This window comes from Stegostoma tigrinum, chromosome 11, assembly GCF_030684315.1.
Source record: "Stegostoma tigrinum isolate sSteTig4 chromosome 11, sSteTig4.hap1, whole genome shotgun sequence".
Classification (NCBI taxonomy): Eukaryota; Metazoa; Chordata; class Chondrichthyes; order Orectolobiformes; family Stegostomatidae; genus Stegostoma; species Stegostoma tigrinum.
In genome coordinates, this window is record NC_081364.1 from 52,686,842 (window position 1) to 52,714,315 (window position 27,474).

The 27,474-nt window shown below is 41.3% G+C and overlaps 1 protein-coding gene across 3 annotated transcripts in view; it reads right to left on the reverse strand.

Annotated features, from left to right (window-relative positions):
* Nucleotides 1-27,474, reverse strand: part of flnbl (filamin B, like) — a 135,879-nt gene that overhangs the window by 41,375 nt on the left and 67,030 nt on the right. For all 3 annotated transcript variants that reach the window (XM_048547920.2, XM_048547921.2, XM_048547919.2), the window contains exons 4-24: nt 25,579-25,827; nt 24,033-24,130; nt 22,718-22,865; nt 22,190-22,308; nt 20,977-21,054; nt 20,334-20,496; nt 19,608-19,805; nt 17,161-17,298; nt 16,263-16,395; nt 15,113-15,249; nt 14,508-14,701; nt 11,579-11,692; nt 11,119-11,262; nt 10,560-10,683; nt 9,671-9,831; nt 9,492-9,582; nt 7,243-7,412; nt 6,995-7,112; nt 6,232-6,494; nt 3,353-3,950; nt 745-918 (exon numbers count right to left, since the gene is read on the reverse strand). In XM_048547920.2, the coding sequence (XP_048403877.2) occupies nt 745-918; nt 3,353-3,950; nt 6,232-6,494; nt 6,995-7,112; nt 7,243-7,412; nt 9,492-9,582; nt 9,671-9,831; nt 10,560-10,683; nt 11,119-11,262; nt 11,579-11,692; nt 14,508-14,701; nt 15,113-15,249; nt 16,263-16,395; nt 17,161-17,298; nt 19,608-19,805; nt 20,334-20,496; nt 20,977-21,054; nt 22,190-22,308; nt 22,718-22,865; nt 24,033-24,130; nt 25,579-25,827 (3,612 nt within the window). The remainder of the gene's footprint in view (nt 1-744; nt 919-3,352; nt 3,951-6,231; nt 6,495-6,994; nt 7,113-7,242; nt 7,413-9,491; nt 9,583-9,670; nt 9,832-10,559; nt 10,684-11,118; nt 11,263-11,578; nt 11,693-14,507; nt 14,702-15,112; nt 15,250-16,262; nt 16,396-17,160; nt 17,299-19,607; nt 19,806-20,333; nt 20,497-20,976; nt 21,055-22,189; nt 22,309-22,717; nt 22,866-24,032; nt 24,131-25,578; nt 25,828-27,474) is intronic.

Below are 27,474 nucleotides of genomic sequence, written 5' to 3' on the forward strand. Positions count from 1 at the left end.
GAGGTCCTTCTGCAGCTGTATAGGGCCCTAGTGAGACTATACCTGGAGTATAGTGTGCAGTTTTGGTCTTCAAATTTGAGGAAGGACATTCTTGCTATTGAGGGAGTACAGCGTAGGTTCATGAGGTCAATTCCCAGAATGGCAGGACTATATGTTGAAAGATTTGAGTGACTGGGCTTGTATACATGAGTTGAGGATGAGGGGATCTGATAGTAGGCGTATAAGATGAGGGATTTGACACTAGAGGCAGGAAGCATGTTTCTGCTGATGGGTAAGTCCAGAACCAGAGGGGACACAGTTTAAAATAAGGGGTAGGCCATTTTAGGACAGAGTTGAGGAGAAACTTCTTCACCGAGTGGTGGATATATGGAATGCTCTAGCCCAGAAGGCAGTGGAGGCCAACTCTGGATACTTTCAAGAAAGAGATGGATAGAGCTCTTTAAAGTTAGTGGAATCAAGGGTTATGGGGATAAGGCAGGAACAGGATACTGATTGCAGATGATCAGCCAATATAACGAATGGTGGTGCTGGCTTGAAGGGCTGAGTGGACTACTCCTGCACCTAATGTCTATTGACCAACCTGTCCTAAGCACTGCACTTGTGTAATGAACTCAAATTTTGAGCCTAAATGCTTTAGACAAAAAAGCAGAAAAGTCAGATATTTATACATCTAGATGCTTTAAGAATAAAGTTTCCAATTTGGTCTTTTTTAATGATGCCTTCTCACGTGACCTTCCATCATACCCTTTTCATATGGTGTGTATTCCACTGCATATGTTCCATTCCCATTATCCTTGATCAGACAATCAGTGCTAGCTCCTGAAGGATTTGTGATGCTTGCTCTAATGTGGTTTCCTCCCACTTTGGTCAGTGAGCTTGCATCAACTGTAAAATCAGTTGTGGCATCACAGAAGACACCTAAAAAGAAAAGCATTATAAAAAGAAAAAAAAAAAACTTAAAGATAACAATTGAACATTACCATAATAGTGGGAACTGCTGATGAAGAATGAGGTAACAAGGTGTTGAGCTGGATGAACAGGAGCAGGAAGGCTGATGTTTTGGGCCTAGATCCTTCAGAAGTAGTCTAGGCCCACAGTCAGCCTTCCTGCTCCTGATGCTGCATGGCCTGTGTTCTTCCAGCTCCACACCTTGTTATTTCTGAACATTACAATGATTGATTATCAGCCATTGTTGGACAACATGGTATTATGGACTACAAGTTGCCATCTCACTGGAGATGGCAATCAGCTCATCTGTGTGCCTTTTTGCAATGAGCATTACGAGATAGTAAGAACTGCCAATGCTGCAGTCAGCAGTAGATGCCAGAGGAGCACAGCTGGCCAGGCAGTGTCAGGAGAAAGTTACATTTCCAGTCAAGACCCTTCAGAAATTTCTTTCTTGCTCCCGATTACTGCCTGGCAAGTGTTCCTCCAGCTCTACATTTATCAGTGAACATTAAGATTGCCTACAGTTTCTATGTCAAAGGTTGCAAGTATTCTCTTCCTCGAGTGCAGAAATTTTCCCCTCTAAAAAGCAAAGAATGAACACAGGATCCACAAGGGTCAGTTCTAAGTCATTAAATAAGCAATTATATTGGCAAAAGGTACAGGATGTCTGCCAGCCACAAGCCATGGTTTGCCTACCAAGGCTGGTAAGCTTAAAATAATGGTATTTAGAATCCTTGAATTCTAGTATTGAGATTTGTACAACACTCAAGCAAAAGAGCACAAAAAACACTTAAATTGGTTTCTAACTTAATCCCATTAGTGAAAGATTGGTCAAAAGCACAAGTTTAATTGCAAGAGCTGTTGAGTTTAAAAACCAGGTTTCTGAAAAACTGTATCCCAGCCCCCCTGTAAGAAGGGATTAAACTGAAACACTACCAGCAAGTTCTACTTATAAAATGTCCCTTTGTTATACCTCAAATTTTTTTGCAATCAAGTACTTTTGGATATGCTGAGATTTCACTGGGTAAACTGTTCATTCAACACCTATCCCACATTTAAACTATCTGCTTACTTGCTCTGGGCAAGAGTTTATGCCCCTTGGTCACAATTTGCAGCCAAATTAAAATCTGGTTTAGCTACACTCACACGTGCACCAGGTTTTGATCTGTCATTCAGATCCCTGAGCCCAGTTTTAATTAAGAGGGTCAGGTAATAAAGCTAGTATCATTCCTATTTTAGAACAAATCAGAATTAAAGCCGGTCTAACTGTAGGCCTTGGCAGGATGCCATCTGCCTGCTTTATGCCCAAACCTCTAACCACTAAAAACACTGCAGTCAGTCAATCAGGATTTTAAAACTGGTCTTTATTGTTCAAATGTTTCCAACATAGTGACAATTGTCAGTATGACTTAAGTCAATCCACTTCTACACCAAGTTTTGCAAAAAGTTAAGAAGCTTGACTTTTTTTAAAGACTTACTTAAAAGATAGAGGGGGGGAAGAAAGGAGTTAGACAGCATTCCTGTTATTTAAGGAGTGCTTTACCAATCTTGAGGAAACTATGGCAAAGTAGATTGGGCTGTTATCCTGATCACAGGGAATGTTGAAATTTGTAGTATATAAAAAATTAGTCGTCAAATGCAAGATGCATTCATGGAAGGAAACAGGAAATTCCTACCACACTAGTTACCATGGTTCAGAAGCATGTTTGCATGCTCAGTCCTCCAATGATTTTTCTTTCAAATAGCCAGCATTAAAAACAACCATTTTTACTGCAGTGCTTGCTAACTTGAACATCTTTGGGAGTATAGTTTACTTTCTAAAGAAATCTTAAAGCCAAACAGTAAATAAAGTGTGCAGCTAGGAAGTAAAGTCTATCGCCTTGACTAACCACTGAAGACAGATCAGATGGCTACGATATAGCTGCCTGTGGGACCTGCTGGCATAGCAAGTTGCTTTGTCAATATCCTAGTAATCTTATTGTTTCATAGAAAAGCAGGGACCCTACAGTGTAGAAACAGGCCTTTCAGCCCAACAAGTTATACACCCTCTGAACAGCATCCCACTCAGACCCATTTCCCTACCCCTGTATAACCAATCTAAACTAAACATCCACGAGCACAATGGGCAGTTTAGCACGGCCAATCCACCTAGTGCACATCTTTGGACAGTGGGAGGAAACCAATGCAGACATGGGAGGATGTGCAAACTCGAGTCAGAGGGTGGAATTGAAGCCAGGTCCCGAGCACTGGGAGGGAGTAGTGCTAACCACTGGAGCCACCACAGAGTCAGAAGCGCTGTCACCACATTAAGTTAGAGCAAGGCTTGCACTCCCTGACCAGGCAAACTCAGGCTGTGGTGCTCTCACCACCGAGTATGGGAGGTTAGAGAAAGTAAAGCACTTACCACGTCCTTCAATTCCAGGTCCATATACTTTAACATCACTGGTATCGATTGCTGGATCCACTTGTACTTGTGCTGGGAACTTGGGCACTATTTGCCCTCCATATTTCAGTGCAATTGTGTGGGGACCATGTTGAAGTGGAATGTAGCTGACGGTGTGAGTGCCATCACCATTATCCTGAATGTGGGCTTCAGCTTTAACACCTTTATCAGATACTGGTTCGATAGTCAGTTCACCAGGACCAGCTTTGGAACAGTCAACAGTAAAGAGTCCAGCCTCACCAACTTTGCCATGTTCCAAACCAGGGCCAGAGGCAACAACTTTAGAAGGATCAAATGGCAACTTTACATCTGCTCTGAATGGAGAGCCAGGAATATGAATGTCTTCAAACAAAATATTGATAAGATATTCACCAGCTTCATTTGGTAAATAAGAGACTGAACAGGTCCCGTCCCCATTATCGGAACACTCAATCTTAGCTTCACATGGACCCTCCACAGTAAGGCCAAGCCCACCAGTACCAGCTCCTTTAGTGTCAACAGTAAATTCAGCTGATTTGCCAACAAGGCCACCCGTCAGGCCTGGTCCATAAGCTTTTACCTGTCAAGAAGGAAAGAGTTGCAGAAGTTATTTTTAAATTGACTCAAACACCTTCATTGCCTATTAGGGCAGTTTGCAATGCATTTTAGGCTATTTTTCAATACTTAGGGCAGCACAAAGGGAGGCTGCTCAGCCTTTGAACCTGCCTGACACTAAACCCAAAGCACCACTTGTTAAGTATTTATTCAGTTTACTTAACATGATCTGAACTTGTATCTATGACAATGCAAGGAAACATTTTTAAATTCAATCTTTCAAACCAAAAAATCTGACATTCAAGTTAAACCTGCACCAGATTTATCCTTCAGGTTGAAGCCAGTTTCTATTTACTCCAACCTTTAAATTGGATATACCTCCACCAAATTTCAGGTTTCTTGACCTAAGAGAACCTCAGCTTCCTAATAATCCCTTAACCAAGCAGGGAGTCTATAGCAAATCTCAAACCCTCAGCCTTCATTTTTCCTGGTGCCTGGATTTGGAAACTCCAAAATCACAATAGAATTGATGTATTTACAGCCTGGTTCAGCCAACCACTTTCTTCTGTGCTCCATGCTCCTTTAAAAAAGCCAAAACAGGTTTGACATACACTTTACAAGTCACTGCATATGGTAGGTTGCATGTTATTTCAGACCACAACATCCAACAGACCTGACCTTCAGACACTGCAAGAGTAACTTCAAGAACCTTGAGCTTCTATTCAACTGAAAGTGAAACTTGTGTATGGCTCCTTAAGTGGCAAAAACACCTAGTATGGTGTTTGCTCATCCACTTGAAATAGCATGTTGTAGATAAGCCAGTTGCTGATTTTTACTGAGTGGTGAATACTCTTAATTTCAAACTAGAAGAGCCTTTGGCAGTGGCAACATCACTGACTAGTAATCCAGATGCCTAGGCTAGTGTCTGGGAACACGTTCACTAAGTGTGGGCTCAATTCAGTAAGCGTCTGTGAGCATTTGTTTTCTCCATTTAAAGGGTTACACAGATGGGGCCTCCTATTCATCTAGGAAGTGATTAGGGAGACCAGGGTAGGAGGGCATACAAAAGGAGATCATTAACTAAAACATCAAAGTCTAGTTTGCTTTTGGAGAGATGCACCTACTGAGTTCAGCAAGACATTAAAGGCAGAAGCCAGTTGCCCCTCAGGCTGGTGTCTCCTCCTGCAGAGGGGGAAATAACATAACATGCCAGAACTATTCAGGTCTGGACTCCAGACATAGGTGGCATGGAAACTATTCCATGGAAGCTACAAGGTTGAAGAAAAAAGGTAGGCAACCTTTCCATCCTGGTCTAAGGACTTGCTCAAGCTTTAGAATCCAATCTCAGATAGAGATGACTCTAGTAGTTCGTTCATCTTGCTTGTGACAACCAACATTTCATAGCTGATTAGAGTGGAAGTTAGAGCAAAGGAAAAAAAATCTGCAAATAAGTCAAATTCAATTTCTTCCTCATTACACTTTTGGATGTATATTTTCACTAGTCTTAACTGTGCAATGGTTTTCAATTTTGTCAACCAATTAGAGACTTGAGGAAAATCATTGTTCATTGTCACCTAGTCATGCTGTTCAAGTCGGAGGACAATTTATCTACTGCTGTGCATCACTGCTGCAGTTGCCCAAGGCAACTGCAACATTGCATCTTTTCACATATGATCCTATGGGGTCTGTGCAGACTGGAAGTGTAGCCAAGGCACAGGAGAAGAGGCTGCTCTGACAAGCCTGCCATTTGGATGTCAAGAAACAGCCCATCTGCATGTCCAAGGTGAGGAGCATGAGGACCAGAGTTGCTTCCAAACCTGGCCCCACTGTACGCACCAGTGTGAGATGAGCTTGGTTTGAGTTGATTTTTCCTTTTCTCCCAACATTATGTTCCCGACTAGAGGAACACACCTCCATGCAATGGCTACTTTCAGGAATAGACTGTGTAAAGCCAACTGCAGCCACAAAACTGAAGATATTTACCACTTTTCACAGGTTCAAACCCTGGTTGAAACTGCTTAGATTTTAGTAATCTCAATAGTTAAAAACCCCATCTCTACCAGGAGGGGGAATTTAATAGTTATATTCTAATACAAGAGCACTTGGTGCTTTATCTGCAGGTGAGGAAGTTAATAAGTTTGGCTGCTAATGACATTGAACTTCCATATGCTTTGACAGTTGGCAAAGACAAGAGACAAATGACTAACTTGAAGTATGCTCAGTTTGTCTAGCAAAGACACCGGAACAGAGCAGGTACAAAAAAGTACCAGAGCCAAAAAGGAGGTTCTGTGGATTTGACTACTTACCTTAGAAGGATCCGGAGGTAGTGCAGCATCCACAGTGAATGGGCTACCTACAACTGGATTCTGGTCATACATCACATCTACTTTGTAGAGGCCTTCTTCCTTGGGTATGTACTTCACAACACAAGCATCCTTACTGCTAACTGGCTCGACTACACAAGGCACAGGTTTCTGTGAAGGGCTAGATATCTTCACATCCACGTTGCCCTGCCCTCCTGCTCCCTTGGTGTTTATAGTGAATTGTTGATCTTTCCCAACTTCTATTCCTAATGGAAACAAGATTAATTTCAATATCAATCCAAACAAGTTAGTTATTTCTTAATACATGAACTTAGCAAACATCTAGTACACCATTTCTGAGAAGAACAAATCTCAGAAAGGTGCAAGGAGAAAATATTGACTGTTATAGAAATTAGCACTGCATCCATGTAAATTGATAGAGAAACAAGGCAAACTAAGTTAACATTTAAAGACAAGTGATAAGCAATAGAAAACTACCCATTACAAGTCTGACTTAAACAGCCTCTGCTATCTTAAAGGTGTACCACAGACATTGACTGGTGAGATCAAAAAGGCAGGACCCCCTCTTAGCAGCCGCAGGCTGTACCAGAATTGAACTTTTACAAATCAGCCCAGAGAATCAATCCATTTAATGTAACATTCACTCAGATTGAGGCGTTTAGTACTGAACCTGCAATGTTCACTACTACAGAAGTACACAAGTGTGAACACATCCTTGGGAGAACAAAGTAAAATATGTACATACTGTTTTCAAGACCATTAACCATGACCTTGCTCATGTCTAGTGGATATGCTACACAAATGTTGAAAGGACTCTTCGGAATTGGGTCACCACCATAGGTTACAACGATTCCCATGTTACCCTGCAAACACATCAGAATAGCATTTTATTCACTTTACCAAACAAGACATGGCAGTTGTCTTTGATAAAGCTCTTTTCATGTTTGAAAGTGGCAAAGTCCTGCCCAAATTCAAAGGTAAATAAGCACCCACCTGCTGTACTGGTGTATATTTCACTGTCTGAGAATAGTCATAATTGTCAATTATTTCGAAGTCCCGGACAGCATCTCCTTTCGCAGGCCCACTGAAGCATACATTAACCGGAGCCTTCCCAGCCCCCTTTGTATATACTGTGAAGTGTGTGGGTTTCCCAAGTTCCACTCCTGTCCATTGAAAGAACATACTCAGATACAGAACACTCCAGTATACTTGCTCTAATCATTAACTGCTTGGATAGTGAAAGGACACCACAACCAAGGTTAGTCAAGTGTGCTGTAACCATCCCCCTTCCTCCAGCCAACCACCTCAAATGCAATTGCAAAATACTTGGAAAGCCAACTTGTCACTATTAAGACTAAAAAAGTATGGGGCTGGATGAACACATCAGGCCAGGCAGCATTTAGGAGCACAAAAGCTGATGTTTCTGGCCTAGACCCATCAAAAGGGGAGGGGGAAAGAGGGTTCTGAAATAAATAGGGAGGTGCAGATTGAAGATGGATAGAGAGGAGACAACAAGTTAGAGGGGGGTAGGGATGGAACCAGTAGGGGGAGAGTGTAGGTGGGGAGGTAGGAGGGGATAGGTCAGTCTGGGGAGGAGAGGCAGGTCAAGGGAGCAGCTGAAGGTTAGTAGGTAGGAAGTGGCAGTGAAGCAGAGGTGCCTGCTGTGTTCATCCAACTCCACACTTGATTATCTTGGATTCTCCAGCATCTGCAGTTCCCATTATCTTTGTCACTATTGATCTGTTTTTCCTCAATAAAGGAACTACTCAAGTCTGCACTCCAGCCTGGACTTTGAACATGGAAATGAGTATTAAAACAAAACTAAAAAGTTAGCTTAAAAACCAGTTGCGTTTGATCATGAGGCCATTTACCCCACATCTGTACAGGTTCCAGAGCAGGGGTCTTAAAAGTGTCAACTTCCCCACAGCCCTGCACATCCTCCTCACCTTTTTGAATGCACCATCTTTCAGGTAGCATACTGCACACCTTAACCATTCAGCTCTTCATACAGGAAAAAGTTGTCAAATTTTAATTTGACACCCTCATTTCTTGATCAAGTTGGAATGGTTACCCCCACCTATTTTATTCTACAGATCCAGAAACAGATGTAAAAATCTCCTCTGCATTTTTCTGAAAAGGCAGGCTGCCACTTCTCCAAAGGCCTTTAACTCATTCACCCTGGAAAATCAAGCCTTCAATACTCATACTATCACTTTCTTCCTGTTGTCTAAAACTAGTGTTCAGTAATTTTATTAAGAGCCCAAGAAAGCCTGGCATACTGTACATTGTACAATATACCCACTCAGGTCCTCCTATTCATGCACTCACCTCAACTGTAACCAGGTTGTCTTTCCATGTTCTTCCTACCCAGGAAAATTTAACATTTCACCAGAGTGAGCTTTGCTTGCTTGTTCACACTTCTGCCAACTTAACCAAATTCTATTAGAATTCTACATTTCCTCAGTTCATAAGTGGCCATTTTAAAATCATGAAACATCGTGGGGAGGGAGGTGGCAATAGAGTAGAACACTGCTATTGGAGACAAGGGAACCACATGGTTTCCTGAGTTGAGATTGAAAAAGTTGTTACTCAAAAGTCACAGCTGTCCTTTGAATAAATCATGTGTTTAGAGTAGCCATACTGCATTTGTGTGTACATTCTACCAGTCTTTCAGCACATTACAGAACCACTCAGCTCAGCAAGAACAACACTGAACCATAGCTGTGAAAATACACAAGAAACTTGGCATCTCATTTGTCCCAGAAATATCTTAAGTAGCAGTTTACAGATGACAAAAGGTTAGAATGTTGGAGCTCAATATCAAAACAAATGGTGCTCATTTTTCTGAATGAGGGTCTCGGCCAAGAGTGACAGCCTTCCTGCTCTTCTGATGCTGCGTGGCGTGCTGTGTTCATCCAACTCTACACCTTATCTCAGCAGGAACTGCAGATGCTGGGAGAATCTGTGCTCAGACCAAAGTTGTTTGACCTCAAAAAGACCAAACCAGCTTCAAAAGCTTGTAAGAAACTGGTTTCATTGGATGAGCTGTCTTGATGTTGTACATGTTTTCTGAATATTGAGTGCTTGATGGAGCAGTATGTAATCCTAGAGAGGTATCTAGATCACTGCAGTAGCTGTGAATGCTAGAAACCATTATTCTGAGTTCACCACAACATCTGACCATCTGCAGTACAAGTGTACAGCAGAAAATACTACCTCAATCTTGTGGGTTTGACTCTTACCAGTTTTGTTTAAGCCTGGGCCATCAGCCTTAACTTTGCTGGCATCATGAGATGGATCCACTTTAACTCTGAAAGAACCAACTGGAATTTCCTGTTTGTAAAAAGATATTGATCACACAAGTGGCAATGGCCAAAACACTTTGAAATGCAGATCAGCTTTGGTTACACAGGGTACAAACCTGACCAGCAAACAGCACTTTAATGGTGTAACGTCCAGCAGCTGGTGGTGTATATTTCACAGTGAAAGTATCATTGGGATTGGTGATAATGTCAAATTCGATATCCTCCTCAGTGTCACTGATTACACGAGCATCACATTTTATGCCAACACTGACATCACCTGACAAAACAAAAACTGGTCTTCACTAGAAGAAATCTGTAAGCTGTTTAGACTGACCCAGCTTTCTTCCTAACTTTGAAAAATACAAATTGTACTAGCAACACTGTAGAATGCAGAGGACTAAACTTGTATGGAATAGCTCACTGTCACTACATCTCTACCTTGATTAGTACTGTGGCAGAACAGTGCTCAATTTATCCTTGGAGAGAGCCATTCTAAAAAAGGAGTGAATAGCAGTTTGGTTCAAAGCCCATTTTTCATTTCTCTTCAGTGTGGGCAAATCAAAACTGTTTCCTATTGCCATCCTGACAAAGGCCAACATGGACACAGAACTGGGCATCCAAAGGGCTCATGCCACATTGGTCATCACATCCCTACCCCTGGACCAGAAGAGGTGGGCTCAAGTTTCACTGACTCTGGAGTCGTCGTCAAGACTTGACCTGCAATCCAGCATTTTGGACAAAGCATCAAACATTGTTCCAGGTAATGCCAGAAGTTCAGGTAATTTGATCAGGTATCCTGTTCTCCAATTACCACCATTAGATTCAGTCAATAAGCGCTTCAGGAAAAAATGCCATACTTGGGAGATCAAAAAAGTCACTATGCTGGTCTGTTCAAAAGTGCAAGTCTACATTAGAAAGCCAGCCAGCCTTACAGTAGAGAAGTGGGGAAATGGTCAGTGAACACAAGCAATGAACAGCTTTTCATTTTCCATGCCTTAGCCTTACCTTCCCCAGCTTCTGTGCAATCCACAGTAAAGTGAGTGGGCTCATTAGCTTTCAAGCCAGTTCTTTCGACACCAGGACCTGAAACTTTCACCTTTTGTGGATGACTCCCCTGACCAATATTGATCTGAAAGGAGACAAGTCCATTCAGAAAAACTAAATACCACTAAAGCATTTTAAACTAGGCTTCGCATAACTCAGTAGATAAACATACATGGAGGTGTACTGAACCGTATAAGAATCACAACTGATCCCAGAGGGCCCATAATCCGTTTCCTACGGAAGCTAAGCATAAAGCATGTGCTCAAAACCTCATTAGGAAATTAAGTTTGGTTTGGGAACATTCCAAAAATAGCAGTGATTTAACTACAACACTGGCCTTTGTTAAAAATTAAGTCAGTGTTACTGACAATGAAGTAGGACATTATGCCTTAAGGCCATATTAAAAGTTAAGTTACAAACCTAGTTACCTGAACATTAAAGTTAGCATGTTGCTCTGCAAAAAGCAATTAGAACACAAGATTAGTGGGATAAAATATGGATTGAATGATAGGTTACTCACTCTAAATGGACTGTTAGAGACATTGACTCCTCCCCAAGCAATTGCAACGGTGTGTTTGATCGGCTTGGTTGGAGTGTAAGAGCACACAGTTATTCCATCACCTTTATTCTTTACTTTAACACTGATAGGAATACCTTCCGCATCCTGTGATCAGATTAAAAAGTCACTGTGGAATCTCTTTACAAGTGCTGAGTCACTTAACATTGCAAACTTAAAGCTGCCATCTAAATGTTTAGATGAGATTCAACTAGTATTTTCCAAATCTCCACTCAATTACAATGAAGTAATCAAATATTGCCACAGAACAGCCATCCAAGTAGGAGCACAATTACTGGTTCATTAACAATTGAAAGTTTAAAAATTGTGTTGAGAAATATATAGTGGGTAGCTTCTATAATAGCTGGGGTGGTAGAGTCAAACAGTGTCCAGGCAAAGGCTGCATTTTACTGGCTTTCCTTACTTGTGCATATATTTTCAGTGGAGCCTTCCCAGCATCTTTAGCATCCACTGTGAATTCAGCTGGTTTGTGAACAATGCAGCCGGTTTTCTCCAAGCCAGGACCGTAGGCTTTTACCTGGGAGGGGGTGAAGAGCAACAGATTGAGTGTAATTGTTCTGTTAATTGACCATTATGCAGACCATATGGGATTGCTCAGTTATAAAACTGAAGTTATGACAGTACATTCTTCATAACTGGTACCACAGCTGTTGAAACCACCTAAAAAAGTGTTCACCACATTCAGATGGCTCATTCAAGTTACTCTGGCTAGAGCTGGAGTCTGATCTTTGTTTATGCACAACTTTCACACTTGGTTATCTTTGATTCTCCAGTTCCCATTATCTCTGGTATCTGACAGACGGCCTTGGTTATATTGCATAGAGGACCTTGAACATTAGAATGTTCAATCACCAATAAAAAGATCAAAGACAACCCTGATAATTTCAAGTTAAGGATCCATAAGGGACAAAAACCTAAACACAGTCTGCAGCAAGACATGAAATAGGTTATACAAGAAAGAAGGCAGAACATTCCTACCAGCAAACCAAGTGATGCCATGGGACAAATCTAGCAACTTTGACCATTCCCCACCAGAATTCAGTTTTACTGAAGACTCATTGGCAAAAAAAACACTTTAAATGCCATAGCACATTTGTTTATTCATCATGGGTGTGGGCAGCACTTATTGCTGATCACCAGGTAACCTGAAGTAGTGGCAAGGGCCTTCATGCAATTCATTTGCTGTAAGTAGATTCAGTACTGTTCCAGGATTTCAACTGAGTGCCAAATGTATTTCCAAGTCAGGACAGCAAATGGCTTACAGGAGAACTTGCAGATGCTGGTGCTCCACATGTCAACTGCTCTTGTCCTTCTAGGCAAGAAGTGGTCATGGGTTTAGAAAGGTCAAAGGGTCTTTGGTGAATTTCTGCTGCTACTGTGAGCTAGAGACATGTATCAGATGTTAGTGTGGGGGTCTGAAGGCGTGCAGATATGGTACCTGCTCTGTTTTAAAAATGGTCAGGCTTTGAGTGAAGCTCATTTCAACCAGAGGGGGTCAGTGTACCCCACACTGACTTATGCCAGGGACAGTCATAAGTTACAGTCCAGCCATGAGGCAGGTCAGAGGCAAGACTATTTTATAAGGCTAGCCCAGTTCTGTTGCAGGTTGCACTTCTGCAGCATCAAGGAGCTATGGTTAGATTCTCTTATTGGAGATGGTCATTGCCTGACACTGGAGGGTTATAAAACCATTCCAACACTTCAGTTTAAAGTCTTATTGTCTAGGGTCTTGCTAGACTTAGACACTCATTACTCCTATCAAAGCAAAGTCCATAAAGGCAGTCTCCCCTTTGGGGAAATTGGTTCAATGACTTAACTAAGCAATAAACTAAGAACATGGGCATCCTCCCTGTCTAAAGAGGGATTGTGGTTAAAAAAGGGAGAAAAAAGCAAGGAAGCAGCCTAGACTAAGTTGTGATGAACCAAAACAGATTTCAAGAAACAACTTGCACTTGAAGCAATTCTGACATCTGAAAGTCTCTGCAAACTTTGTTGTTAATTGCACAATAGCAGTAAAGCACCAATTTCATGCCCTACCCCACTCAACAGCACAATTTCAGTTGACTGGAGAAAAAGACAGACTTACCCAAAGTTGTGGTACACCAAAGCAGGGCTTTAAACTAAAAATAGCTTGACTATTTCAGAAGAGCCCTGACCCAAAACATCAACTTTCCTGCTCCTGCCTGGCATGTTGTGTTACTCCAGCTCCATACTTAGGCTATTTAAAAATGGACTTTGACCAGACCAATTACAACCAGGATAACAAGTGCTTACCTAAGCAGTTGGCTAGGATGGTTAGTGAGGTTGGGTTTAAAAGGAAATACAAATGAGCATCCTTAAATATTACAAGCCATCTTGGAAGTGTCAGCACTCAAACAACTTGTAAAATTTACGACAGATGCAGTATTTGTTACCTACTTTAGGTAAGCAAAATCTCCAAAGTATTTTACAAATGGGGCTGACGGCTACCCAGTAAGCTACAGCCCAAGTTCAGGCTGAATTTCAAGTGGGTTTAAATATGCCTATCAACTAAAAAAGTCTGATCTGACATTAAGAGATTTATTCTTCATGTTTATCTTTCACAATAAAGCATTCAAGAAATGGAAGCTAGTCCATAGCTCCAAAAGCAAGTGTTAAATATTACATGAATGGCATGGACATGGTGTCAGGTCATTGGATGCAACTGGCAGACTAGTGAATTGAAATGTTAAAGTGGCAGATTAATTTTCAGGCTTCAGAGTTGACAATAACCTGGAGATCAGTTCAAGTGAACATGGTCACCTGCAGAGAGTTCAAAATAACCTGGAGTTTGATATTTTTCTCCTCTAAAAGTGGCTTTAGCACTTCACAGCAGGCACAAAAGTGCTGAGGTGCTGATATACCAGGGGAGCAGTATTTCCCTCCCTGCCCATAAGATTGTTTGGTTCAGTGGCAGACCAACAGCAGTATCCTCTCATAAGCCAACACTGGGCTAGTCTTTTATCCTTTTACTTACAGGTGCCCAATTAAGGCATTTGCTCTATTGCCTTTGTTGTAGGAGGGTCCCAATAGTGGAAATACTTTAGGGATGATATTCAAAGCGCTGGCAGCAAGAAAGCATTCTGATACAGCCCGTGGTTTGGAGAGCAGCCAAAAGTTGAAGGTTTATGTTAGGCAGCTTTGAAGGATCAGAAGCATACAGTGAAGGGTAGAGATTGCCCAAACTCATCTACTTGAGATGCTAGCAGCTGGTGCTAGGCAGGAGTTTACAAAGCACAAACTGGGCCTGACATTGCAACCAAAAACAGGAGGAGGAGCTGAAGGCTCAAGGGGCCGCCTTCACTGGCACTTACCCGATCAGGATAGAAGGAACTGGATGCAGGTTGAATGGTGGCCATGAAGGGACTATCCACAATGTCCTCATCATCACACAACACGTGCACTGCATATTCACCAGGCTCAGTTGGCCAGTACCGTACATCACAGGATCCATCACTTTTATCGTCACATTCAATCTTTGCTTGAGAGGGACCCTCTACTGCAAAACCTATGGATAACATTAGCATTAAAACATTCTATTTTTTTCAGGTTTAAACTTTGCAATTTCAAAAAAAAAACTTGTAGTTGAACTCTAAAGCTTGCTTTCTTGTCAAGAAGTTAAAAATTTGCTTCATCTACAAGTGGTCTATACTGTTTTAATCAACTTGGTATATTCTGGCTTTAAAAGCAAGGTCATTTTTGTACCATCTCAGCAACAATAACCACGTGCCTTTTTAAAAAGGCAAAGCGTGAAAGTGTATTTGACACTCATGAAACAGTTTGCAATTTAACATGACTTGTGCAAAATTTCTACGGCAAGTTCATCCAGCAACCGGAGGGCAGGAGGTACTGTCTAATCTAGCATTTAAAGTCAAAACCGTTTGCCCAAAGACAAAAACCAAACAGAAGCAAGCCTTACCTAACACCCCAACATCTGTTCCAATGGTTTCTACTACAAAGTCTGCTGACTTTCCAACAACTCCTCCATCAAGGCCAGGACCCCAGGCACGTATTTTTTGGGGACCTGCTTCAGGTCCAATCTGAATTTCAAAGGGACTAAAACAAAAAGCAAAAAAAAAGTCAGCATATTCAGGCTAAGACATGGATTGCAAAATTCTAGTCTGAACTGGCATTGAATGACAAGGAATATTTTCCTAGGTGGTTACTCTAACTAGTAGAATGCTGCTGGGGCCAGTTTATTTTTAGTGACAGGGTGGGGGTGCAGGTGGGAAGACTGCAGTCTGTACAAGGATATAGACAAGTGAGAGAAGGCTCAGTGGATGGAATAATGTGGGAAGATAACAAGGTTATGCATTTTTGGCAGCAACAGGAAAAACTGATTACAAGTGGAGAAAGATTGCAGAACACTACTGGAGGGATTTGGGAAATCCCTGTCTAATGAAATAAGAAGCCAGCAACCAAGTTCAGCTAGTAGGAAGGCAGGCAAGTGGAATGCTGGCCTTTGTTTTGGGAAACAAAGAATAGAGCAAGAAAACAGGAAAGTCTGCTTAAACTATGTAACACGCAAGCAGAACCACAGCTGGAAAGCTTGTGTTTTGGACACCATATTTCCAAGTACTAAGGTTAGCCGTATTGGAACTTGGCAGTCTGGAGAAGTCTGATACCAAACATCTAGAGGGACTGTTGTCTTGAGGTGTAGGAGGTTGGGACTGTACTCATTGGAACTCAGGATATGAGTACCATATTGAACACAAGGGTAGATGTGAATTTCTCTCCCCCTCAGGATCTAGCACCAAAGAAAGCAAACAGGAAATTGAGATGAACAATGTTTTGTATAATGTCCTGAAGAGTAGAAGTGTGCTTTTCTTTTCAAGCTGTTGAAAGGTTTGCTGTGGTCCCAAGGAGGTGTTGTGTGCCAACAGAAGTTAGCAGCCACAAAATGGCGGTTGAGTGGCATGAAGACACTGGCATTGTCCTAAAGAGAGAGATAGTTACAGCTGAAGACAACATTTAGAATGAAAGAGAAGCTTGCAGACTCAGTCTTAATAGGTCTGTAGGTCAGACTGAGACATCAAGGTCAAACAAAGCAGGAGAATTTCTGTACTTGCCTCCTTGGGATGTTATGTCCTCCCCATGTGATGGTGACAGTGTGTTTCCCAGGTGTAACAGGGTAGTACTCATAAGAGAAGGCATCCCCTCCATCCAGAAGGGGTCTCTGCTTCACAGGCTGCTCCAAACCTTCTGTTAGTTGGATAGATTAGCTAGAGTCAGACTTTGAAAGCTTAGTATGCACAAACCAACATTAAAAATTGTTTCAAAAACATGTCTAATAGAGAGAGGCTGTTTATTGCTCAAAATTCATTTGAGCATGGTGGGGGGGGAGGAGAACATGAAAACATTAAAAGCCTACCTATTAAAAACCAATGGATTACTAATAGTTACAGATAAAACCAGGAAACCATGTAGTGTCTGGCAGCACAAGTCAATGTCCAATAGGAACTAACTTGAATAGTGCATTTCAACAAAATTAGCCAGTTTAGATGGCAAAACAACATTCTGGCTCAAAAATTTGCTAAAATCAGTACAGTTAAATACTGTACTAGTACAAAGTACAGACTAGTTATATACACCATTAGATGCTGCAATTAAGACTTTAGGGCCTATTTCACAGGTAAAAACAGAACAGTGACATGTGGTCATAATCAAGGCCCAAGCATTTTTCAAAGCAACATGCAAGTCCAAGAGAGATTTTAGTACCAGTGTTTTAGTAGAGGGGACTTAGACATGAGATTTTTGCTGACTTGTGCAACAAGTCAGAATGTGACAAAAACTCTGTACAAGATTAAACATGAGTTTTTTCCCCCTATTAACATTTTAAAAAACTAAAAGACAAGCAGCAAAACCTAGATCAATGAAAATCTGTATCTTAGATCACGCTCACCCAGGTTTGAGCTGTACAAATAAGTATTAGATAGGTCATAAAGTCCTTGGGTCAAATCAACTTACTTGGTCCCTTCACTGTCACTTTCAGGTCACCACTTCCAGCCCCTTTGGTATGAACTTTAAAGTCTGCAACTTCACGAATTCTCAGTCCTTTAGGTTGTAGGCCTCGCCCAGTTGCACGACAGGCATTGGGGTTACAAGCTGGAATGAAAGTTTGTGATTTCTGCCTTGTACAGCAATAATAAAATTGCAAAAAAGAGATAGAAAGCAGATGGAATGAAAATCCCATGGAGGAAGTCAAACTTTGTGCTATTAAGTCAATGTTAAGAAGACAGGCAGTTCAAAATAAAACCTAAAGACAGCAAGAACGGCTGTAGTTGGAGTCAGACTGTGGGACTTGGAGGGACACTGCAGGTCAGGCAGAGCAGGAAGGTTGACATTTTGGGTTGGGACCCTTCACAAGTGGGGAAGGACACAGGAGCTGAGAAAGAGGGAATAGGGGCTGAGGAACAGTAGGTGGGAATGGGACAGGGAAGCTCAGGGAGGGAGGGGGATGTGGATAAGTTGGAGAGAAAAAAGTGTCGGGTCTAGGAGGCAGGGATGAAAAAAGGGAGGGTTAAACCTGGGATGAGGTTGGGGAAAGAATTCACAAGATTTAGATTTTATGTTTAGATCATCAGGCTGGCAGCTCCTGGAGGTGGAATATAAGATAAAATGTCATCTCCAGTTTGTGCACAGCATTGGAGGTGACCCAGGATAGTCGTGTCACCCAAGGAGTTAAAATGGCTTGCAACTGGAAGGGGGTGTCATTTGTCACGTACAGAGTGCAGATGCTCTACAAAATGGTCCAAGTCTACACTTGGTCTCAACAGCATGGAGGCAACCTTTTATCTAACAAAGGTTTGCTTTGGACCTTGAGACATGAACAGCCTTGTTTATGCACCACTACATGTACAAAAGAGTGGCCATTGAGCTCAAGGTCTGATTAAAGCTAGCATTACATAGCAGAGACACCATTCCATCATTGTTCTAGTCAAATGGCTTTCCCCTTGTTAGGAGGTGGGCAGCAGTAGCAAGGAGAGATATTCAGTGCAAAAAATCAATAACCAGAAGTCAAAAGCATGATTCAATGTCTGAAAGAAAGTTTGACCAATGCACCACTAATTAACCAACTCAATTAGAAAGTTTTACCTAGTAGTTATTTAAATGAATCTCATCCTTCTGATGAGGGCACCACCCTTTGAAAAAAAACCATGATTTCTTACCACCCTCCCAATATTAGTGGGGGAAACTCTACTGCTCTTAAGAACTTGGCCCTGAAAAAACTTTAGTTGAAAAACAAGGTGTTGAGTAGAGAAGGAGCAGATTAAAAAAAGTTGGTTTTTGCAGTTGTTTGGTGCCCTTAACTTCAGAAAGTTGACTTGGATGTTAAACATATTCAGAAGTTTGTGCTACATATTAAATAGAGATTTTAAATCAAAACCTCAACAGGAGTTACTTGCTAGATGTGGCATTACCAGTGTTTTATCTATTCTTTGGAGTAGCTAGGTAGAGGGGCAATAAAAAGCCTGTTAAGTGTGGGGGTACATTAAAGCCTTCTACATTCCAATAGTGTTAGCCACAATTTTATTAGCTTTACAATTGTAATTACAAACAACTTTGTGCCACTGCAACAGCGGTAATGTGATGTATTTACTTTTGAGATACAACATATTGGAGTAGCACTTCAGATGTTCATAACCATGAACTCTTCCTAACCTACTTTCAAACTAAAAGCCTAAAGCATAGCAACAAGGAGCTGGAGTACTATTTGGCACCTCAAGCCTGTTCCCTCACTCAAGGGCAGCTAGATTGTGGCCTCAACCACACCATTTTTAAAAACTTAAGACTCCCTTCAACTTGGAATTAGACTTGACTGAAGATATCCAGTGACTGATTCACCCCTCCATGTACACATCTAAACTAAAAATGGAAGCCTATTAATTATTATTTCTCCCCCAGAAGTCAGGATGTGCGTGCAAAATCCACCCCATGCCCACCTCACTGTCTCAAAGTGAAAACCTTGTTACAATCCACTGGGGACAGGTTCACCTTGTCCAACCTTCCCTTCAACCCAGTTAGTTATCAGCCAAGGTATCCTCTTGAGCATGCATCAAGAAAACCAAACACCCTGTTCAACTGTAGCAAATAAAAATACACCTATGCCATCTTTAGCTCTCCCTCCTGAAATTGCTTGGACCTGTATATTACAGGGACAACAAAACTTGCACACTGGGCCACCCAGATTCTTCTACAACTTGAAGACTCATACAGTCTCACCATTGACTAATCTTCCTGAGAGGGGAATAAGAGTCTGTTCACTTGCTTACATGAGATGTTAGCATACTTTACTACAACTAAAGAGGCTTTAAAGCCAGTGTTTAAAAAACAGCATCCAGCTCAGTTTGCCTGATTTAAAAAGTGCACTTGCTGCAAACGTAGAGGCAATTCAGTTGAGAAGTGTTACTTACCTTCACCTACAAAGACTGAATATGGGCTCTTGGGTATTGGCGATTCAGCAAATAAAATCTGAATAGAGTGTTGCCCTGTTTGCACAGGTCTGTAGGTGCACCGATAACTGTTGTTTCCCTTGTCTTCAATTGTTATGTCAGTGTTGGTATTACCTTGAGGGTCCACAATCACCACTGAAACGTTGCCAACTCCAGCACCTTTCACAGAAAGAGGAAAAGTTCATCCACAGAGCAAACTTTTAAATCTTCCAGCACTTAATTCCTTTAGTGAATTGCAAGAGGATCTCAAGACAGACACTTGGACCGTACTTTAGTTTTACAGCTGAACTTTAAAACTAAGTTCAGTACAAGGAAAGAAGTTACTACAGACCTGTCAAACTCAAAGTGGTGATGAAATGTCATTGTTAGACTACTGCTTTGCAGCAAAACATGTCCCTAAAATTTATCTATGAGCTACCTAAGGAAGGTGCACCCTGGGGAGTTGCAAACTAGTTAGTTCAGTGTGCTCAGAGTGACCTTTAAAGCTGATCATTTCAATAAGTGTCATCAGGAACATCCAAAACCTCTAGCAGAGAGCTATATGCCTTTGAATAGTTTACCTATATTTACTTGATTACCCTATCTATTCATGTGAAATTCCCACTTTACAATAAAGCAGTATTTTGACGATCCATTTTAGTTATGGGCACTTTCCTTCCTTCCCCAGCCAGATGGCTGGAAGTATACCTGCAGTATAGATATCAAAGTAGGTTGGCTTATTGGCAATGTTTCCTGTCGATTCCAAGCCAGGTCCTCGTGCAGTCACTTTGCTGGCATCACCTTGGGCCTTGTCAATGTTGACTTCAAAGGGACTCTTTGATATATGTTGTCCAGCAAATAAGACTGTAATCTGGGGAGGGAGAGAGATACACACCATTTCACATGAGCATTCATGTACTAAATCAGCTGTAACATTACAGGCCCCAAAACTAGTAAGGTATGGACTTCTCTTCCAGGGATTTTAATTTCTTGAAGCACAGGTTCAGCTCAACTCCCAGATTACAAGCTACCACCACTGGTTTGGACCAAGCCCTATTTTCTAGTCTTTAAAGACCAAGACTAAAAATATTCATAGTTGTACAAGATGGACTTGAGACTTCAGCTATTTGCCACTAACACTACAAATTTCAGTTCTTTAGGGAACTATCAGGAAGTCCCAGCTTTAGAGATGGTAGAACAGGTTCTGTAGGGGGATGGCACCCTGGGTGTTTCATATTTAGGATGTGTACAGTGTAGAATAGAATGGCCTAACACCATTGAACTGGGCATACTCAAAACATTCTAAAACAGCAAAGCAAGACTGCAGTAATAACTAGGCTTATGCACTCACTTTATGATGTCCTGCAACTTTTGGTACATAAACTACAGTGTAAGTCTTGTTCTTGTCATTATTATTGGTCACCTTTGCCTGAGAAAACAGAATGGCAACATTAGAACGTTTGTCCAAATACATCCCTGTGGAATAAAAGTCTGTTTACATTCAGAAAGTGAATTAAAGGGAGATAGGAAGAAACTTGCAGACTTTTAAAGTTGGTTAACTAAACATTCTGAAGGAAGCGATTCTTTACAAAGGACTGATAATTCCCTAAACTGCTTATTAATGCAAGATCTTACAAAGAGGTTGGCCACTTAGTGATTCCACCTCTCCACCCCAGAGCTCTGCCAGTTAGTTTGAGCACAATATTGTATCTAGTTTGGATGGGTGTAATGATATTTTCCCTCCACCCGAGGCATGAAGTTGCACTTGTCTTTTAAAGAGCCGCTTCAAGTGCAGCACTCAATCCTTACAGTACTGAGACCTGCCATTCAACACTAACGTTCTGAAGTGGTATCCCACTCAACCTTGTTTTCCCACGGAAAAAGTCAACCTGGCCTGCATATCTACAAAGACAAATTTAGCATACTCAATCCAACTAACCTGCACATCTTTGGACTGTGGGAAAAGGACTGGAGCACAAGAAATCTATGTAGACATAGAACAGACTCCATTCACCCACAGGGCAGCAAGTGCTGTCATTCAAATAGAGGGCTGGACAAAGTCAGTTTTTGCAATGGTCATATGCTTGTATATGATTCCGATTGTTATGGAGACTGTCCGTATAGTCTGCCGTGCTGGACAGCCATATTGTTGATGACGGCATGCGTCGGCCGGAGTGCAAGAGTGTGCGTGCGCACATATGTATACACAGTGTACAAAGGAGATTTAAAAACAACTGAATGGAAAGCCACTAAGAGGTTTCAGATGGTCTAACAGCTTCTTGAAGTTAATTCCCAACCACCTAAATTTGGATAAGTTTATGGTTAGATCTAATTCTGAACCAAAACATTTATAGAAGTTCCACTTAAGAACAAACTTAATATCTACACTCGTGAGACTGCTACAAAAATCTGAGCCACTTACTAAGACCATTAAGACCCAGGAGCCTAACAAACAGATTTCCGAATGGAGGTTCTAAATTCCACTTTCACCAATAAATCCCATTTTGGAACAGGTAAAAAAAAGAAGTCAACACTTGGAATATAAATCCATTTTAAAGACTTACCTCCTCCCGCTGATTTTCAGGATCCTCCACAAAGACCATCACCTCACCTTGCCCAGCACTGATTGTTTCAACAGTGAATGTAGCAGGGCGCATCACAACATTACCCACAGGCTCAATGCCTAGGAAAGAAAAATCATGCTTCAAAATAAAAAGCAAAGTAGTGTTAGAACTTAAATGTTGCAGGATGCAAGTTCCTTACTTGCACACCAACATTACAAATTGCTGTAAGAGCTCAGGTCTGTCAGCATCTGTGACAAAGTCAGAGTTAACATTTTCAGACTTCCTTCAGAAGTGGGGTTCTGAGGAGAGTCACTGGACCCAAAACATTAACAGACTTTGCCTCGTGTGACAGACCTGGTGAGCTTTTCACTTTTTGTTCTCAATTTTAGAGTATCTGCAGCTTTGTTTTTAAAAACTTATTTAAACAATCTAAGCGTAAAGTCGGGGGGGGGGGAAAGAGTGTGGAAGAGGGAATTGCACTTGGAGATATGGTTAGTCTAAAGATCAAATATAAACATGCACACCTACCTGGACCATACGCCCTTGCTTTCTTGGGATTCAATTTGGGCTTTAATGGAGCTCCAGGTTTAAGTTTGGCCTTAGGAAACTGGGACAAGTAAGTCATTACTGACCGTTCATCAACATTCTGATCTATGATTTCCTCTGGGGTAATCACCTGGATGATATAAAGTGAATAAAATTAAAGCCAGTTCTCACTCCAGGCAAAGAAAATTAATTAGTAAAGCCAATCTCTTCATTGTCTCACATATTAAGTGCTAAGTTAGCATGCAAAACTGAGTATAGCAATTTATTCTTGTGAATTTACAGCAAGATGTGAAGTTGAGAAAAAACCTTTGCAAATTTAAGCACGAACCAAAATATCACACCTTTGCCACATTAAAAGGTTAGCTAAAGCAATTGTAAATGGAAGACAAAGCTTAAAAAGTAGTCCTTTAAGAAATCTGTTTTGTCTGTACTTGGCTTTTTAAAAAAAGCTGCTGAGAGCAGCAGCTGAAGTTGCCAGTACAGAGCCTCAGTGAAATTGAAAACCTTGTGGGTGGCAGGCAAAAAACAGTCTGATCTTTTGAGTTTTAATTTGGCCAATTAAATTGAAATTGATTCAAAGCCCATGGAATTTAAAAACTGATGGTGTTTTACAGCCTACAACCAAAACACCATGATAAAAGGCATTTGGAGAAAGTGCTAACTGCCATCCAAAAGACAGCCAACTGGCCATTAGCATTCAGCACAAAGCCCCTCTAAAAAGGTAGATGGCATTTTAGCTCAAAGTCCTCAAAGAAGCTAAAGATAACTCTGCTGTCAGGGATGTTGTAACAGAAACAAAGGTGTTTTTCAACAGACTGGACATGACAATATTCTAGAAGGCAGTGTGGGAACTTGAAGTTTGTGTTATTGCTTAAGTGGGTCAACGAGAGCAGGAATGAGTATTCCAGTAGAATTCAGACTAGTTTAAGCAACTAGTCCAAGGGGGACTTGTTTCAGTAATTGGTAGAGGCTGAGGCCAAGGTTCTATGGGTCATTTCAGTTGAGGGGGAGGGGCTGTCAGAGGGGACCCTCTACTTGTCAGAGATTGGGACTTGTGCTCAAGTCCAGTTGGAGGGGTTTGCCCATTTCCCCCTCCATAAATGGTGATAAAATGGCCTATATAGCTGTCTGCACATGCAGAAGAGAGAAATATAGTCTTCACTTCAGCCTTCCCCAAGAGCAAAGTAGACCTTAAGTTAGGGTTAACTTCATATAAGTTCTCAATGCATATCAAAAATAGAACATTACGTTGTAGGGCATAGCTTCTCATATTTACCCAGCTTACAAGTATTTTTACCTGTGGAACTCCAAGCCAGTCATCTGCTTGCTGCATAGCCTCACGTGCATTATCCACTGGTTTGGCTGCATCCCAGATTTCCCAGTCAGGGCACAAACCTGAGAATACACATTAAAAGGCAGTGATATACTCCAATGTTGCCAAGTATTCTAATGTATGGTACAAATGCACTTTGGTAATTAATCACAATGTTTGTGGAAAAAAGGGACCAAGATGGTGTTCCAAAAAGATAGCAGTCCAGGATCTTGCTAACAGCCCAGGTTTGTGAAGAGATCTGTAGCTCAGGCATGGATGTTGTGGTTGGTTCACTAGTCAGACTTTTCATTACACTGCTGGGTAACATCACTGCAGCCTCTGATGAAGCACTTGTGTTTTCCTGCCTGGTATCTGTTGGACTCCATTACCTCACATTTGTTTTGGCTCTTCAGTGGTATGCATAGGGTCTAATTGATGGCCTCCTTAGTGAAGAACCAGGCTTCTACAAACTTCCATGCTTGTCTGTTTAGCTGTCCTAGGATCCTGATGTTATCCCAAATGAATGGATAAAGGAGAACCACCCATTCAATTGGGACATCAGGATCATGGGAATTTGTAGAGGCCTGGTTTACCACTAAGGAGGCCATCAACAGAATTAGACCCTATACAGACACCACTGAAGAAAAAACAAACATGAGGTAACCAAGTCCAGCAGAGTTTAAATGCCAGGCAGGAAAAAACAACAGCACTTCATTGGAGGCTGCAATGAAGTGTCCCAGAGGAGTGAAACATCTGCAACCTAACAAACCAGCTTGATGAGTGAACCAAATGACTGAGCATATCCCACAGACTAGAAGGAAACCTGAATGCTCCTCCCCTTCCTCAGATCTTGGGGAGAGAGTTTCCAGAGTGGAGATGTGTGCCAAAATTTGAACAGGTACAATCCAAGAACAGCCTTCACCATGGCTAGAGGATATATACACAGAATCCATTGTTTAAGGGGCCATTTGACCCAGTGAATCCACATTAACCCTTTAGAGAGCATCCCACCCTGAACTATCCAAACCTAATCTGCATTCATCCACGCTAATCTTAAATTGGATTAATGTTAGCTTACACACCTGATTACAAGCAATTTAGCACAATCATGCCAAACTTATGTCTTGTGTACTATGGGAGGAAACTGGAGACCCTGGAGGAAACCTCTGCAAAGTGAGAACATGCACACTCCACATACAGTTGCCCAGAGCTGGAGCTGACAGTCCTTGGCAGAGTTAGTGCTACTAACCACTGAGAAACATCCATCTGAAAAACAGGTTGATTAATCCCAACTTCGAAGCTGACACTGATGGGGTCTTGATGTTTACAGTCAGGTTTGATTTTTAACCACATTATGTAAGTGCCAGTCAACCTGAATCCAGAGACTTCCTACTTTAGGTGGAAGGATGGGAGAAGTTGCTACGCAACTTTTCAGGATCATAGAGTTGAGGCTCCAAAAGAGAGAGTCTGAGGCCCTTCATTCTAGGTTTCCAAACTGCATCTTAGTCAGTCAATGCCCAATGACACTGACCTGGAGCACAGCTATCAACCAGAGCACCTAATGCTCTTCCATCTTTCCAGTCATTGCTGAAGTTGGTGATTGGCAAATCAGGCAGTTTATTCTGAATCCATCCTAACAGCCGCTGTTTGGGTGTCTGATTCTTTGTGTCATCAGCTCCTTCATCATCCCAAACTGGCATGGAAATAGAGTAGTGAAGAATCAAAGTCCATATGAGCCCTAGGATGAGCTTCAGGTTCCCATCTAAAATGGCTTTGCTGTCTGAAAAAGCAAACAAAGTTAAAAATCAAGAGTCAAATAAAAACACAACTTGGGTTGATTTCATGAAGTACTGTCAGACTATAAAGAGTGCTTTGCCCACCCACTGGATTTAAACCCATTTCACATTCAAGTGAATACGTAACTGAAAAATTGAAGTTGGAGATAGACAAATGCCAGAATAAAGTGTGGCTTGCAGGGCACAATTCACTAGTCATGTTGGACCAGGGTTAGTCAGTTCATTAAAACTGTATTTAAAAACCACTTTGTTATGCTCAATTAAATTTCAGTTAAAAATTTAAATGCAGTGTTTAACACATGTGGGTGAAATGTGAACTGAAATCAGATTTAGTTACCAGTCTAGTAACTTAATCACTAAAAAATGTTAGAGACTTGTTCAAGCTCTTCCATGAGGAAGACACCAAAATCATTTCAATGAATTATTTCCTCCATGGCACTCAGCATAAACAGGTGGCCTAAGCTGCCTTTGACATTGCACAAGCTAATGGAGTACAGTACGTTTGTTAGAGAAACATTTCAATGTACAAACACCATGCAGTTACAGCAATTGACCCTGTTAATCTAATTGCTTTCACACAAGTTCCTTCTTCAGATGAATTATGACCAGTTGTGCTCAGTTAGGAAACAGCATTTGTCACCTGGAAGCAAAAGCATGCAATTGCCAAATACCTCATTTAGAACATAACTTGAACAGTAGAGAATGTTTGGCTGAAGTTACTTGATATAGAAATAATCACTTCAGTGTCACACTAAAAATCTCTAAATCCCACATCTTGTACAACTGATTGAAGTTCTTGGGGATCAGCACTACAGGTTAGCAGTGCTTTACAGGAAACTGCAAAGTGCCATGGCCATTTAGACCAGTAAAAACAATGCAAGTTTTGAATGCTGCTCATGTTTCAGGCCAAATTTGGAGTGGTGGCAATAGTTGCATTCAAAAAACAGGTCTTCAGAACTGAAAGAAAGCTAATAAAAAGGTGATGTTGCCTGTAAGGAGTGTATATTTTAAGCACTGAGCAGAAGTAAGTAAGGTGACCTTTGAATTCAAGTTTCTACATGCCTTAGTAATATTACTGAGATTCTCCAAAGTTTCATGCCATCTTAAGGCCACTAGAGTTTGACAACAGGAAACTTTGTCCTATTAATCCAAGTGTTTAGTTCAAGGAATACAGTATTTGCACACAATTGTAAGCAATGTTTGATTCCTTATTACCATATTATCTACTCCTAATTGGAGTTTTGGGAGAACAGTATTGCCACATTAGGACAAAAACACTGTTGGAAGGTAGTGTTTACCTCAAACTGTGGGGCTTGGTTTCTTAAAGTTCATTAACTTTTTTGAAAAAGGGATATGCAAAATTCCCCACTTTAGACTTAAACCCAGGTGACAACCAGAACATTTTGGTTAAAAGGCAAAAAATTAAGACAACTGCTGAGTGATCCTTGGTCATATGGTTAAACAGGTTAGTGTTAATGAGTAAAGACTAATGTTATTCTACATATACTTGTTTGGTTTGCAGGAGATATGGGGGAGAAATAAGGTGGATCTCCAGGCTGGAGATACTTAACCAGGTGAGTTTAAAAAGGCAAGAGAAACCACTTCTTACCTTCTAGAGTGGTTTGTCAAAG